The sequence below is a fragment of the Salvelinus alpinus genome, chromosome 2 (genome assembly GCF_045679555.1).
Source record: "Salvelinus alpinus chromosome 2, SLU_Salpinus.1, whole genome shotgun sequence".
NCBI classification, from domain to species: domain Eukaryota; kingdom Metazoa; phylum Chordata; class Actinopteri; order Salmoniformes; family Salmonidae; genus Salvelinus; species Salvelinus alpinus.
Genome location: NC_092087.1, coordinates 79,948,017 through 79,961,661, shown reverse-complemented (window position 1 = coordinate 79,961,661; position 13,645 = coordinate 79,948,017). Strand labels below are relative to the sequence as shown.

Sequence of the window (13,645 nt, the reverse complement as noted above, 5' to 3'; positions counted from 1 at the left end):
CAAGCAACTCCCTCTATAAAATGGGAAAAAATACCATATTAGATTTGCGGCAAGACGCCCTGTTTGTCTGATAAAGGCAATTTAGGACATTTGAATGGAATTAAGTGTTTCCTCCCCCAGTTGTGAAGGAGTGTAAAGTATTTTCTTCTCCAACTGCTTTTTTTACTTTTTCACTTTCAACCTTAACCTTTTTAGAACAAATCTAAAGAATAACTTTGTACTTATTTCTATTCGTAAGGTAAGGAGCCGTAAATAATCTCGCCTTTACTTTAGTGTTTGCTATGCTTGGGTATCTGTAACAAATTGATGATGTTTGTATACAATATGTAATCATATTCATTGATCCTATCTCCTGACCCGTTGTCCTCAGGCGGGGAAACTGGACGCCAACCTGGTCTTGGATCAGCTGAAGTGCAACGGTGTGTTGGAGGGCATCCGTATCTGCCGGCAAGGATTCCCCAACCGAATCCTCTTCCAGGAGTTCCGTCAGCGGTGAGTATACTTGAATGGAAGAATCTGTTGCCTTAGCCTGGTTAAACCAGCCTGGACACTGTCGCTCACCATGGTTTCACCGTTCAGTCTGGTTTAACCAGGCTATACTATTGCCTGCTATCCAGTGCATTCAACATTGGCATGTATCAAACATAGCATGTGGTAAACATTTCTCTTAAATCAGACTTTGTCTCTGTCTCAATATTTTCACTCTACAGTTACGAGATCCTGGCAGCTAGTGCTATTCCCAAGGGGTTCATGGATGGCAAACAGGCGTGTGGTCTCATGGTAAGAAAGTGGAGCCATTTCCAAATCCTAGCATCAGGACTTTTATCATATCAAGTCTATAAAAACAGCCTTACATATTCTCTTCTCTGGAATTCTACCAAGACGAGACACCAAGTACCAAGATAGAAACCAAGTTGGTACCAACTCTGCAACATACCAAGCTCAATTCCCCTTTTCTCACATTCCTTTCCTGTCCCATTTCCTGGTTCTGTAGATTAAGCACCTGGATCTGGACCCCAACTTGTACCGGATTGGTCAGAGTAAGATCTTCTTCCGTACCGGCGTGTTGGCCCAGCTCGAGGAGGAGAGAGATCTGAAGATTACGGTGGTCATTATCGCCTTCCAGTCCCAGGCTAGAGGTTTCCTGGCCAGAAAGTGAGCAATGGCCTCAGTGTTGACAATGCTTTAATACAATAAAGCCCTCAGTCTATATATCAATTCTACCCAGCTAACAACATTTTGTCCTGGGAACGTCCGCTAAATGTTAGCGAAAGTCCAGGGGACGTCGCAATGTAATGTTCCCAGGACAGATGTTTGTTCTATTTTTTGGATTCTGGTTCCGAAAGTGCCACTATGTATGCTGTTATTAGCACTGTCCACAATTGAAACTGAATCAGTGAAAAATGGCTTTTATGAGCCAATAAATGCTCCATTACAGCGGTCAATGTTGGTTCCGCTCCTGTGTTCTAACAGGGCCTTTGCTAAGAGACAGCAGCAACTGATGGCCATGAAGGTGATTCAGAGGAACTGTGCTGCCTACCTCAAACTCAGGAACTGGCAGTGGTGGAGACTCTTCACCAAGGTAGAGTTTCAACAACATGAATTATTCAACACATTCCATTAATTGATGTCTGTCCTACTTACCAAGGATATCAGATATAGACTTTGGTGGCGGATGCAGTGTTGACCATGTCATCCTGACCTGCAGGTCAAGCCTCTGTTGCAAGTGACCCGCCAGGAGGAGGAGATGGGCCTGAAGGACGATGAGCTGCAGAAGGCCAAGGAGTCTGCTGTGAAGTACGAATCAGAGCTGAAGGAGATCACCCTGAAACAAACAACAGTATGTATAGGGAACCATTCGCCAGGATCACACTATGTGCTTTCCACAATCTTTGTAGGGATTATGTTGCCATTTTTCAGATATTCGTTTGAATTAAATTACTATTGTAGACCTTTTCACCACTTTCATTGCCTCAAAAAATTGGCATTTACATAAGTGTTATGAAATAAAAACATTAAAACTCGAAAGTTTGGTGTATCACAGGGTTGTGTGCTGGGCCCCCTACACTTTTCTTTCTATTCAGCTCTCTTTGCTTTTTCTCTGGCTCCTCCTCTATCCAGATTATGGAGGAGAGGAACGCACTGCAGGAGCAGCTGCAGGCTGAGACCGAGCTGTATGCAGAGGCGGAAGAGATGAGGGTGCGTCTGGGCGCTAAGAAGCAGGAGCTGGAGGAGATCCTCCATGAAATGGAGGCCAGATTGGAAGAGGAGGAGGACCGCGCTCAGGCCCTGCAGGTGGACAAGAAAAAGATGCAGCAACAGATGCAGGTTTGCTTTTCCTTTCCTTCTATGTCTTTCACCTTGACTTTGTATTTTGGAGTTTTAGTTCGGGGTGTGTGTTGCTTAGGCTTGTCCCAGTCATGTTAAGTAGGTTAGAGGGTTGCTGTTTTGAATCCTAAGTCTGGCAGTTGTTCTTGGTTCATTTTTAGGACCTGGAGGAGCATCTGGAGGAGGAGGAGGATGCCCGTCAGAAGCTGCAGCTGGAGAAGGTAGCATGTGAAGGCAAGATCAAGAAGTTAGAGGACGATGTCTTGGTGATGGAGGACCACAACACCAAACTGTTAAAGGTCAGTTATAGGACCACGTCTCAGGCGTCATATGAGACATATTGTCAAGGCTATGGGCCATTAAAGGAACATTTGAGTGTTTTCGTCTATCAAGAGAGACTAGTGTGTCAGTTACCAAATGTCTCAAGCATCGTAAAAGCAGCATTGTCAAGCCTCTGGGCCCATGGGTCCAATGAAGATTTGATAATGACAGTTGATCCTGTTTTCCATTTGTCCACTCAATCGGCATTTGATGAAAGCAGGGTTATGACATTTAGGATTTACACTGTGTGTTTACCTGTTTGCCATGTTTACCCTGTTTTAGGAGAGGAAACTAATGGAAGAGAGGCTAGCAGATTTCAGCTCCAACCTGGCAGAGGAGGAAGAGAAGTCCAAAAACCTGACCAAGCTCAAGAACAAACACGAGTCGATGATCTCTGAACTTGAGGGTTCGTATCAATCTTTCACCCCATCCAGACATCAAATAAACCACTCTCTATGGATACCACACCTATTCAGTTATCAAGCAACAATGCACATCTTTGTCCGTACAAATAGTGGCTTTGGGGGTTTTCCTGACCATGTGACCTGACCAGGAAAAACTCCTAGCCATATCCATACTGGAGCATCCTATATCGTAACCAATCTGTGTTGTCCTGAAGTTTGTCAGAAGAACGTATTGAAGCTATTCAGCCACTACACACATCTTCATCCACAGAGTAACCTTCCATATATTCCTTTATCTTTTGTCCTCTAGTCCGTCTGAAGAAGGAGGAGAAGGGTCGGCAGGAGCTGGACAAAGCAAAGCGTAAGCTGGAGGCGGAGTCTAACGACCTCCAGGAGCAGATAGCCGACCTGCTGGCCCAGATCGCTGAGCTCAAAGCCCAGCTGGCTAAGAAGGAGGAGGAGCTACAGGCTGCTCTGGCCAGGTGGGCACCAAACACTGGATTTGACATTTATTTTTTGTAATTGTGCCACTTTTCATTATTCTTTCCTTTTGAGCCCCCTTCAGTTGTTTTATAGATCCTCACATGATACTGTGATAAAGTCCACATTACACTTGTATATGCACTCTAAAAAACACAGCACCAAATGTAACAGTGCCATCTATTGATATTAGCATCAGCTCAGAATACGCCTTTTATTAGTGATATGTCTTATCTTGAAATCATCCACAAACAACATATTCACAATGTATAAACAACATATAAACAATGTTCACCTTTTCCCCCTAGGCTAGAGGACGAGATGGCCCAGAAGAACAATGCCCTAAAGAAGATCCGGGAGCTAGAAGGCCACATCTCAGACCTTCAGGAGGACCTGGACTCAGAGCGCCAGGCCAGGAACAAGACTGAGAAGGCCAGGAGGGACCTGGGAGAGGAGCTGGAGGCCCTCAAGTCTGAGCTGGAGGATACACTTGACAGCACCGCTACCCAGCAGGAACTCCGGTGAGTACAAATACTAGGCAGTGGCTCTTTTCCAATATCCACACTGGCATACCACTTAGTATGAAGCAATATATTCTTAGTGAAGGCTAGTATGGACATTGGATCGTAGCCATTTGGTCATTTGTCTGTATATTCATACAGTCTAGGGTAGTACTTGGTCTATTCAATCACTCATGCAATTCATAATCTGTCCATCCACCCACTCACTCACTCACTCACCCACCCACCCATCCGTCCATCCATTCACCCATCCATTCATCCTCTCATCTCTGCAGGGCGAAGAGAGAACAGGAGGTGACCCTGTTGAAGAAGGCCATGGACGACGAGGGTCAGACCCACGAGGCCCAGGTGCAGGAGATGAGACAGAAACACACCCAGGCTGTAGAGGAGCTCACAGAGCAGCTGGAGCAGTCCAAACGGGTAAGGAAATGTAGCTACACTACTAGGCCTGTTCAAGTGCCCAAAGTTCTGTATCTGATTGTATAGCATCATCACTGGCCAGATTTGACGTGACTCTAACTGACTACATTCTGAAGCATATGATAACTTCATGTGTGCATGAATCCATCTTCTACAGAACAAGATACATTTGACTGTTCTATTATGGAAGCTCTATGTATTAGCACTCTGGTTTCAGGATACGGAAAAATCCATATGTATTAGATGCTGTGTGGGCCTACCTACATTTATATAGTATTTCCATTGACTGGTTGAATCCCCTTCCTCTCTGTGTCCCCCAGGTGAAGTCGAACCTGGACAAGGCCAAGCAGGCCCTGGAGAAGGAGACGTCGGAGCTGACGGTGGAGGTGCGCTCCCTGACCACGGCCAAACAGGACGTGGAGAACAAGAAGAGGAAGGTCGAAGGTCAGCTGAACGAGCTGCAGGCACGCTTCACCGACAGCGAGAAGCAGAAGGGCGAGCTGGGAGAGCGCTGCTCCAAGATCACTGTGAGTGACGATGATGAGGGGTCGCACAATGATGACATCATCACACAGAGCCCATATGGCCATAATTCATAGAAAATGTGGACCTGCTGGAACACCCATAGACCCACACAGGGACCCTATTCTTTGTAGGATGATATTAGTTATGTAGAATGACGCACGATGCAATAGATGAATGGATGAAATAGTCCATAGATATAGAAGACAAGTTTCACTAGCTAGATGAGATACTGACTAATATCCCATCTCTTTCTCTACACAGATTGAACTAGAGAGTGTTACCAACCTCCTGAATGAAGCCGAGGGGAAGAACATCAAGCTGAGCAAAGATGTCTCCACCCTCAGCGCCCAAGTCCAAGACACACAAGTACACACACAATACATCCTGTTTATTCTGTACTGCATATTCATGCATGCTAACATTTCATTGTAAGTATATTTTAAGTGAGATATTACCAAAAGTACTAACCATAACTGCTCTGTGTTGTTCAATGCTGGTTTATGATATCCTGTATGTAGAACTTGTTGCTCATTGGTTGGCGTTTGATACTGAACTTTGACCTTGTCTCTGCCTTCCTCAGGAGCTGCTGGCTGAGGAGACCCGTCAGAAGCTGCAGTTCTCCACGAAGCTGCGTCAGATGGAGGACGACCGCAACAGTCTGCAGGAACAGCTGGAGGAGGAGGTGGAGGCCAAGAGGAACGTGGAGAGACACGTGTCCACCCTCAACATACAGGTCAGAGTTCACACACAGGGTCAGACACTGGAGTCAAACGGTAAAACCTCATTGAGATAGATACTGCATGTGAAGAGATCCATCTTGTTACCATTTCAAGTGGACATTTCCTGTGCGTTATGTTCCCAAAACAAGAGATTGTAGTGGTCATTCGGAGTTAGCGTATTGGGACAGTCAAATACAGCATCCACTTAAAATGAAGACTAGCTGGAAATGAGGTAGTGTTCTCAGTCAACTAACCTGGTAAAATAACAGTTAAATGAACAAATAATGAAAACATGAAGAAAGTACATTTATTCACTCGTTTACACTATTTTGCTTGTATCACCAGCTGTCAGACTCCAAGAAGAAGCTAGAAGAAATGGCCGGCAACAATGAGCTCCTGGAGGAGAGCAAGAAGCGTCTTCAGAGAGACCTGGAAGCGTCCAACACCCAGTTCGAGGAGAAGGCCTCTGCCTACGACAAGCTGGAGAAGACCAAGAACCGTCTGCAGCAGGAGCTAGAGGACATCCTCATGGACCTGGACAACCAGAGGACCATCGTCTCCAACCTGGAGAAGAAGCAGAAGAAGTTCGACCAGGTCAGTCAACCAACCAACTGCAAAACTGGTCGACATAACATTATAAGGATGGAAATGAGGCAATACCAACCAGTTTTGCCTGCTGGTACAACAGACATATCAAAATGCTGACACTAATCAAAGCAATTGTGATGCATGTTATGTTAAAGATAAACAGGGTGTAGGAGAATGTAAATAAGAAGAACATATTTACTTAAACCATGCAACAACAAAAAAAGACTTCTCTTTAACTACTTTCTCTGCCGTGTAAGTGAAATCAAATTTATTTGGACTTGAAAGTCATCTGAACTTACCTTCTCCACTTCACTCTTTCTTCCAGATGTTGGCCGAGGAGAAGACCATCTCCAGTAAGTACGCTGATGAGCGGGACCGTGCTGAGGCAGAGGCCAGGGAGAAGGAGACCAAGGCCCTGTCTCTGGCCCGTGCTCTGGAGGAGGCCCAGGACAGCAGGGAGGAGCTGGAGAGAGCCAACAAGTCCCTGAGGACTGAGATGGAAGACCTGGTCAGCTCTAAGGACGACGTGGGCAAGAGTGTGAGTGTGGACAATCAACTTCTCTGGAATCTATTTGCCAGATTCCCAGATACCGGTCAAGCCTAGTCCTGGACTAAAAGTATCTTTCAATTGAGCCTCGTTCCATGGAGATTGAGCCTGATTTTTAATCCAGGGCTAGGTTTAATCACTTTTTTTTTTTATGGCAATATTCTTAAACCACCAATAGGTGGCAGTCATGTCCACAACCTTTTCTCACCCACCCACCCCTCCATCCCATCCGTAGGTCCATGAGTTGGAGAAGGGGAAGCGTGGGCTGGAGGCCCAGGTGGAGGAGATGAAGACCCAGCTGGAGGAGCTGGAGGACGAGCTGCAGGCTGCAGAGGACGCCAAGCTGCGTCTTGAGGTCAACATGCAGGCCCTGAAGGCCCAGTTCGAAAGGGACCTGGTGGGACGTGACGAGATGGGAGAGGAGAAGAAGAGACAGCTCATAAAGCAGGTAGGGAAAGAAGAAAAACTGTAAAGAGGAAAAGCCACCATTTTGTTACACAGAAAAGAAGTAGGTTCATGGATTAACTCTCCAGGGTGTTCAAGCCACTCTTGAGCTACACAATACTGACACACATTCACAGCAACAAATGATGTTGCTGAATTGAGCTGTGTACTCAGCCTTCGCTTTCTGTATGTGTGCTCCCCAGGTGCGTGAGTTGGAGACGGAGCTAGAGGACGAGAGGAAGCAGAGAGCCACGGCGGCAGCAGCCAAGAAGAAGCTGGAGGGAGATATGAAGGACCTGGAGGGACAGATCGAGATGTCCAACAAGGGACGCGACGAGGCCATCAAACAGCTGCGCAAGATCCAGGTGAGTGGGAGCGAACGATGATACTGTAACACATTACCTTACTGTGATGTTTATGTAGCGTTATGACAGCCTATTCCTTATTTAGTCATATGTAGTATGTCTTATGTAGTCTTATGTAACTGACATTCATGGTGTAAAATGAATCCAGCTAGTGTGAGATTTGGCTATGGCTTTGACATAACACCTGTTAGGTTCTAAATAAACAGAGTAAAACTAATTGACAACTATGAAAAGCTCTAACCAAATGTATTCACCCAATTGGTCAGACAGCTGAAAGGACAATGAGATATTTACACAAGCACTGGTATTTAAACCTTCTTCCTATGCTGAGTCCCCTCCTTACACATCTGGACAGCCAATACATATCTGTTGCTAGACAGGACTTTAGTGATGCATGTTCTTTCTCACTTCATCTGACCTGACCTCTGCCCAAATTCCTCACTCCTCCCCAACTCACGGCTGTCCTCTTGACTTGTACCAGACTGATGTCTGTCAATAACATGTTCTGACAGAGTGTAAACGTTCTGCCTTCCCCTCTCTCCCTCAGTACCATGAACAAGGATATTTCAAGTTTAGAAGTCAGAACCCATCACACCCTATATAGCCTTATGATGCCTTATAATGTAATTATGTCATTCCATCTCCAGGCCCAGATGAAAGACTTCCAGAGGGAACTGGAAGATGCCCATGCAGCCAGAGAAGAGGTGCTGGGTACGGCCAAGGAGAGCGAGAGGAAGGCCAAGAGTCTGGAGGCTGAGCTCATGCAGATTCAGGAGGTAACGTAGCCTGGCTCACTGTAGATAGCATGGCAAAGTGTGAAATAACACTCTATTTCCCATATAGTCCACTACTTTTGACCAGAATGCTATTGTGTGTGTGTAGGAGCTGGCTGCTGCTGAGAGGGCACGGAAACAAGCAGAGTCTGAGCGGGACGAGCTGGCCGACGAACTAGCCAGCAACACCTCTGGAAAGTAAGTAGAACCTTTACTAAATGAGTGTGATGTTAACAGCATTATAATGCCTCTTGTATTTCACAATTTTTCCACTGTCAAATGAGTGGAATGAATTGGAAACAGTGAATTGAACGCAGCATTAGATGGTGGCGTAGTGGATCATTGTGTGACTGAAACATTGTGTGGTGGTGTAGTGGAACATTGTGTGACTGAAACATTGTGTGGTGGTGTAGTGGAACATTGTGTGACTGACTGACTTTCCTGTGTGCTGTTTCCAGGTCAGCCCTGTCTGATGAAAAGCGTCGTTTGGAGGCTAAGATCTCCCAGCTGGAGGAGGAGCTGGAGGAAGAGAGCAGTAACATGGAGATCCTCAACGACAGATTGAGGAAGAGCACTCAACAGGTTAGACTGGCAGGATCCCTCCTCCTAACGACCTTAAACACGCTGTGACCACACCTTAAACACACTAGAACAGGGCTGTCCAACCCTTTTCCTGGGGATCTACCATCCTGTGAGTTTTCAGTCCAACCCTAATTTAACACACCTGAATCAACTAATTAGCTGCTCAACAAGACCTTAAATAGCTGAATCAGAAATGCTAAATTAGGGTTGAACTGAAAAACCTACAGGACAGTAGACTGCCAATGACTGGAACGAGTTGCATAAATCGCTGAAGTTGGAGACTTATATCTCCCTCACTAACTTTAAACATCAGCTATCTGAGCAGCTTACCGATCGCTGCAGCTGTACACAGCCCATCTGTAAATAGCCCATCCAATCTACCTACCTCATCCCCATATTCTTTGTATTTACTTTTTTGCACACCAGTATTTCTACTTGCACATCATCATCTGCTCATCTATCACTCCAGTGTTAATTTGCTAAATTGTAATTACTTCACTACTATTGCCTTACCTCCTCACGCCATTTGCGCACACTGTATATAGACTTTTTCTATTGTGTTATTGACTGTATGCTTGTTTATTCCATGTGGAACTCTGTTGTTTGTGTCACACTGCTTTGCTTTATCTTGGCCAGGTCGCAGTTGTAAATGAGAACTTGTTCTCAACTGGCCTACCTGGTTAAATAAAGGTGAAATTAAAAAAAATAAGGAAATCTCCAGGAAGAGGGTTGGGCAGCCCTGCACTATAGAGCCACAATCTGACCTTTAATCAACCATGCTTTGAACCCTCATTGACTACACTTTCAACCCTCATTGACCACCTCTTAGACACACATTGACCACCTCTTGGATGTACATTGACCATACCTTTAACCCTCAGTGACCAAGTTTTGAACTCACAGGGTCAGTGACCACATCTTGACCACTCTTCACACTCAGGTGGACCAGCTGAACAATGAGCTGCAGACCGAGCGCACCACCTCCCAGAAGAACGAGAGCGCCCGGCAGCAGATGGAGAGGCAGAACAAGGACCTAAAGGCCAAGCTGCAGGAGATGGAGAACCAGGTCAGAGATAGTAGATTTACGTAGATGTGACTACCTAGGGTTTCTCCCCGTTGAGAAAATATTTAGTGTCCCTACTTTCCGGTCTATCTTAGTGGGCGTGTAGTGTACCGTTAAATTGTGGGCTATCGTTCTCTATCATCTCTGACCAGGTCAAGTCCAAGTTCAAGTCATCCATCACCGCCCTGGAGGCCAAGGTGGCTCAGTTGGAGGAGCAGGTGGAGCAGGAGAGCAGAGACAAGCAGGCCGTAGCCAAGGGCCTGCGCCAGAAGGACAAAAAGATGAAAGATCTGATGATCCAGGTGGAGGACGAGAGGAAACAGGCCGAACAGTACAAGGAACAGGTATGCTGTTGTGTCATGCCATATGAACACCCTCTTCTTCCTTTCTGCTAATGAGTGTTATGACACTCTTTTGAACCTCCCCACCTTACTCCTCTCCTTTCCCCCTCTCCTCCCCAGGCAGAAAAGGGCAACACGCGGATGAAGCAGCTGAAGCGCCAGCTGGAGGAGTCGGAGGAGGAGTCTCAGCGCATCACGGCTGCCCGCAGGAAGCTGCAGAGGGAGCTGGATGAGTCCACCGAGGCTAACGATGCCATGAGCCGCGAGGTCAACTCCCTCAAGAGCAAACTCAGGTACAGTGTGACCCATGACCCCAGAGTCAGGGCGGTGTCTTTGGCAAGAGTCCCTGCTCCTGACCTCTCCTGTGTACTGTAGTTTCACTGTTCTCAAATCACTCGATAGAAAATGATAATCCCACCCCAAATCAAGGCAGGTCCAATATATAACACTGAGTAGATTTACAACAACCACACTGACATTTCACACAATCACCCATTCGCCAACCACAATTAAATCTTCTCCAATGGGCAAAAACGTACCCTTTTTGGGCTTGCCAATAACAAGTTGAACACTGTACTACAGTATATCTGTTTCCAAAACCATGGTGAGTCCTCTGGATATCAAAGCCTTTCTTGAATCTTTATTGCAGAGGCAACCCAATCCCAGAACCCAAGGAGTAACGTAGCAGGTACCTCTGCGTTCAGAAGTTTATCACCATTTCATTTTAACTTTCCATAACTTACCCCCATGCACTCTTGTCCAACTGACTGTGCCATTTCTCCGCCTGAAAGAGTGAAATATGGTTTATCGGTCAATATCTTCAATGGAGCTCCTCTGATAGAGCTCATAGTCTGAAACAGTGCAAGAAAAGTGTATTGCACTTCCATTGTGGTCTTTCTACTACTGGTGACCATATTTTTCTCCAAGCTTGGTTTAGTTGCCCTAAACCAAACTCATTTCTCTGTGTCTGTCTAGCCTGGTTCCAGATCTGTTTGTGCTGTCTTGCCAAATCCTATGGTCTCCGGTGACCATCGGAGTTGACAATACAGCACAAACAGTTTTGGGACCCAGACTAGTGTTCGTCTAGACAGGAGTCAAATGAGTTAAAGATATAACCGGCCGGTGTGCAGCGTGCCTACTGTTACTATAACATCTCACTCATTCTGCATTTCAGCGATGCCATTTCATCTTCTTCGTGTTCAACACGAGTGTTTTTTACCCCAGTCTAACAAAACGTAATAGACAAGTTACATGAAATGATGTAGTTTGAACTTAATAGACCATTGTGGTCCCACTTTAAATGAAGTACAACTTATAAAGGCTTTATATAGCATGCAAAGGGCCTCATAAGAACTACATAAAGGCTTCATAAATCATCTATAAGCATGTCATACTCTATAAATAGTGTATAAAGGGTGACGTGACAACCAGAGTAGGGTGAATTGCCAAATGTTTATACACCATTTATATTATGACATACGCTCACAGATGTGACATACGCTCACAGTGCTTATGAAGCCTTTATGTAGGCTATATAAAGCCTTTATAAGTTGTACATTGTTTAAAGTGGGACTATTATTGTAATAAGATGTCAATACTTTATTAACAGTGACGATCACAACCTGTCTGGTAGGTATTGCACCAATTTGTAAGTCGCTCTGGATAAGAGCGTCTGCTAAATGACTTAAATGTAAATGTAAATGTATTGTTAGACATCCATTTTAACTTGTTAAAACAAAAAGGTAGATTAAGGCAGAATGATATACAGATGCAGACAATGGGAGCAAAAAGTCCTCCAACATTGTCCTGAGGTTACCAGGAAACCTAGACTGGTCTTGCCCATAGCTCGTCTCATCTGTGTGTTTGTATGTGTGTCCTGTGTCTGTGTGTCTTGCATCGGTGCGGTCTGTCGGTCTGCGTTTCAGGCGCGGGACCGAGCCCTCTTTCAGCAGCGCACCGCGCCGTGTCGGGGGCAGTGCCCGGAGAGGGGTCATCGATGACGCGTCAGAAGAAGACGGGGACTCACAGGGGGACTACAACGGAACAAAGTCTGTTGAGTAGAAGAGCCCAAAACCATCCAATTAAAATCAGTATTACAAGCATCCAGCCAATCAGACTCAGTATTACTGTCTGGCACCAGACAGACCTGCTTTACCAAAGAACACACAAGTGACTTCAACCTTACTCTTTCTTTCATATCACTTCCAAATATGATTCTCTATATCAGTCACATATCGACTGCCTTCTCGTTCAGAGCACATGAGGCTTTTCACAATTCAAAACAGACAAAATGGAGGCATAAGAGACAAAGGCGTAATAATTAATTTTGTTTAATTTTAGTGCCTGGGATGTTAGTTTGATTTGTTCTTTTGCTACACTGTTTTGTACTGCACTGAATTACTTGTCCCTACGATACTTCCTTAGCATAATGTTGTACCCCTCGAAGGTACGTAGGTTACATGTTGTTCCTTATACTCCTTTCATCTGGAAGGATAAATCCAGGTGTTACTATTCGTCACTTTAAATCCTAATTAATTATAGGCATCACATTGTATTTCTAGATTTATACATCTAGCGTTCATGTAAATCTATTTCAATGACATTATGACTTGTCCAGTCTTCTACACTGCTGTTAACTTTTAAGACCGTTATAGAAGGTCAATGTATACTATGACAAATGGTATACCCACCCAGCTAAAAAAAATTAATGATGTAGTCCAAATGTATTTTGTTTGTATTCAGAATAGCTGCCCCAATATTGGCGCACAGTTGCAACCATAGCAACTGTTCTGTTGTCTGTGTTAAGGACAGTGAATCGACCATATATATTTCATACTTTGAATATTTTTGACTGTCAAGTATGGGTAGCAGAACACCTTCCTACTTTTAGAAACCAAAACCAGTCACCCCTTTCTCCTACATATTCCTATCAGACTTTTCTTGTTCCTAAAGTCTAATACACATAGTATCAACAAGACAGGTACTTTCAGTTGTGTACCTTGCCAAGTAGAATATCAGTGGGAATAGTGTCATACCATCAAGGCCATTTTGTATGTCCAGATGCATATTCAACAAAAATATATTTTTGTTTTTCCCGCGACTGGTCACCTTTACAACAATGTTTTGTCTTGTTTTTACTCAATTGACGTTTACATGCCACTTCTTCAAATCTATAAATTGTGGAACCACCTGCATAATAAATAAGAGTGAAAAAGTAACCCTAT

The 13,645-nt window shown here is 44.9% G+C and overlaps 1 protein-coding gene across 3 annotated transcripts in view; it reads left to right on the top strand.

Moving 5' to 3' along the window:
- Positions 1-13,639, top strand: part of myh11a (myosin, heavy chain 11a, smooth muscle) — a 40,161-nt gene extending 26,522 nt beyond the window's left edge. For 2 of the 3 annotated variants that reach the window (XM_071351685.1, XM_071351694.1), the window contains 25 exons: positions 371-492; positions 711-780; positions 995-1,155; positions 1,474-1,582; positions 1,709-1,840; positions 2,122-2,328; positions 2,490-2,627; positions 2,932-3,055; positions 3,364-3,535; positions 3,842-4,054; positions 4,330-4,474; positions 4,795-5,001; positions 5,261-5,365; positions 5,580-5,732; positions 6,064-6,312; positions 6,632-6,844; positions 7,089-7,301; positions 7,501-7,662; positions 8,310-8,438; positions 8,545-8,633; positions 8,894-9,017; positions 9,958-10,083; positions 10,233-10,424; positions 10,542-10,714; positions 12,347-13,639. In XM_071351685.1, coding sequence (XP_071207786.1) covers positions 371-492; positions 711-780; positions 995-1,155; positions 1,474-1,582; positions 1,709-1,840; positions 2,122-2,328; positions 2,490-2,627; positions 2,932-3,055; positions 3,364-3,535; positions 3,842-4,054; positions 4,330-4,474; positions 4,795-5,001; positions 5,261-5,365; positions 5,580-5,732; positions 6,064-6,312; positions 6,632-6,844; positions 7,089-7,301; positions 7,501-7,662; positions 8,310-8,438; positions 8,545-8,633; positions 8,894-9,017; positions 9,958-10,083; positions 10,233-10,424; positions 10,542-10,714; positions 12,347-12,482 — 3,864 coding nt within the window. In that variant the 3' untranslated portion in view covers positions 12,483-13,639. Of the gene's footprint in view, positions 1-370; positions 493-710; positions 781-994; positions 1,156-1,473; positions 1,583-1,708; positions 1,841-2,121; positions 2,329-2,489; positions 2,628-2,931; positions 3,056-3,363; positions 3,536-3,841; positions 4,055-4,329; positions 4,475-4,794; positions 5,002-5,260; positions 5,366-5,579; positions 5,733-6,063; positions 6,313-6,631; positions 6,845-7,088; positions 7,302-7,500; positions 7,663-8,309; positions 8,439-8,544; positions 8,634-8,893; positions 9,018-9,957; positions 10,084-10,232; positions 10,425-10,541; positions 10,715-11,070; positions 11,110-12,346 lie in introns of all 3 variants that reach the window. The other variant, XM_071351703.1, reaches the window with a different exon arrangement.
- Positions 13,640-13,645: the final 6 nt, after the last annotated feature.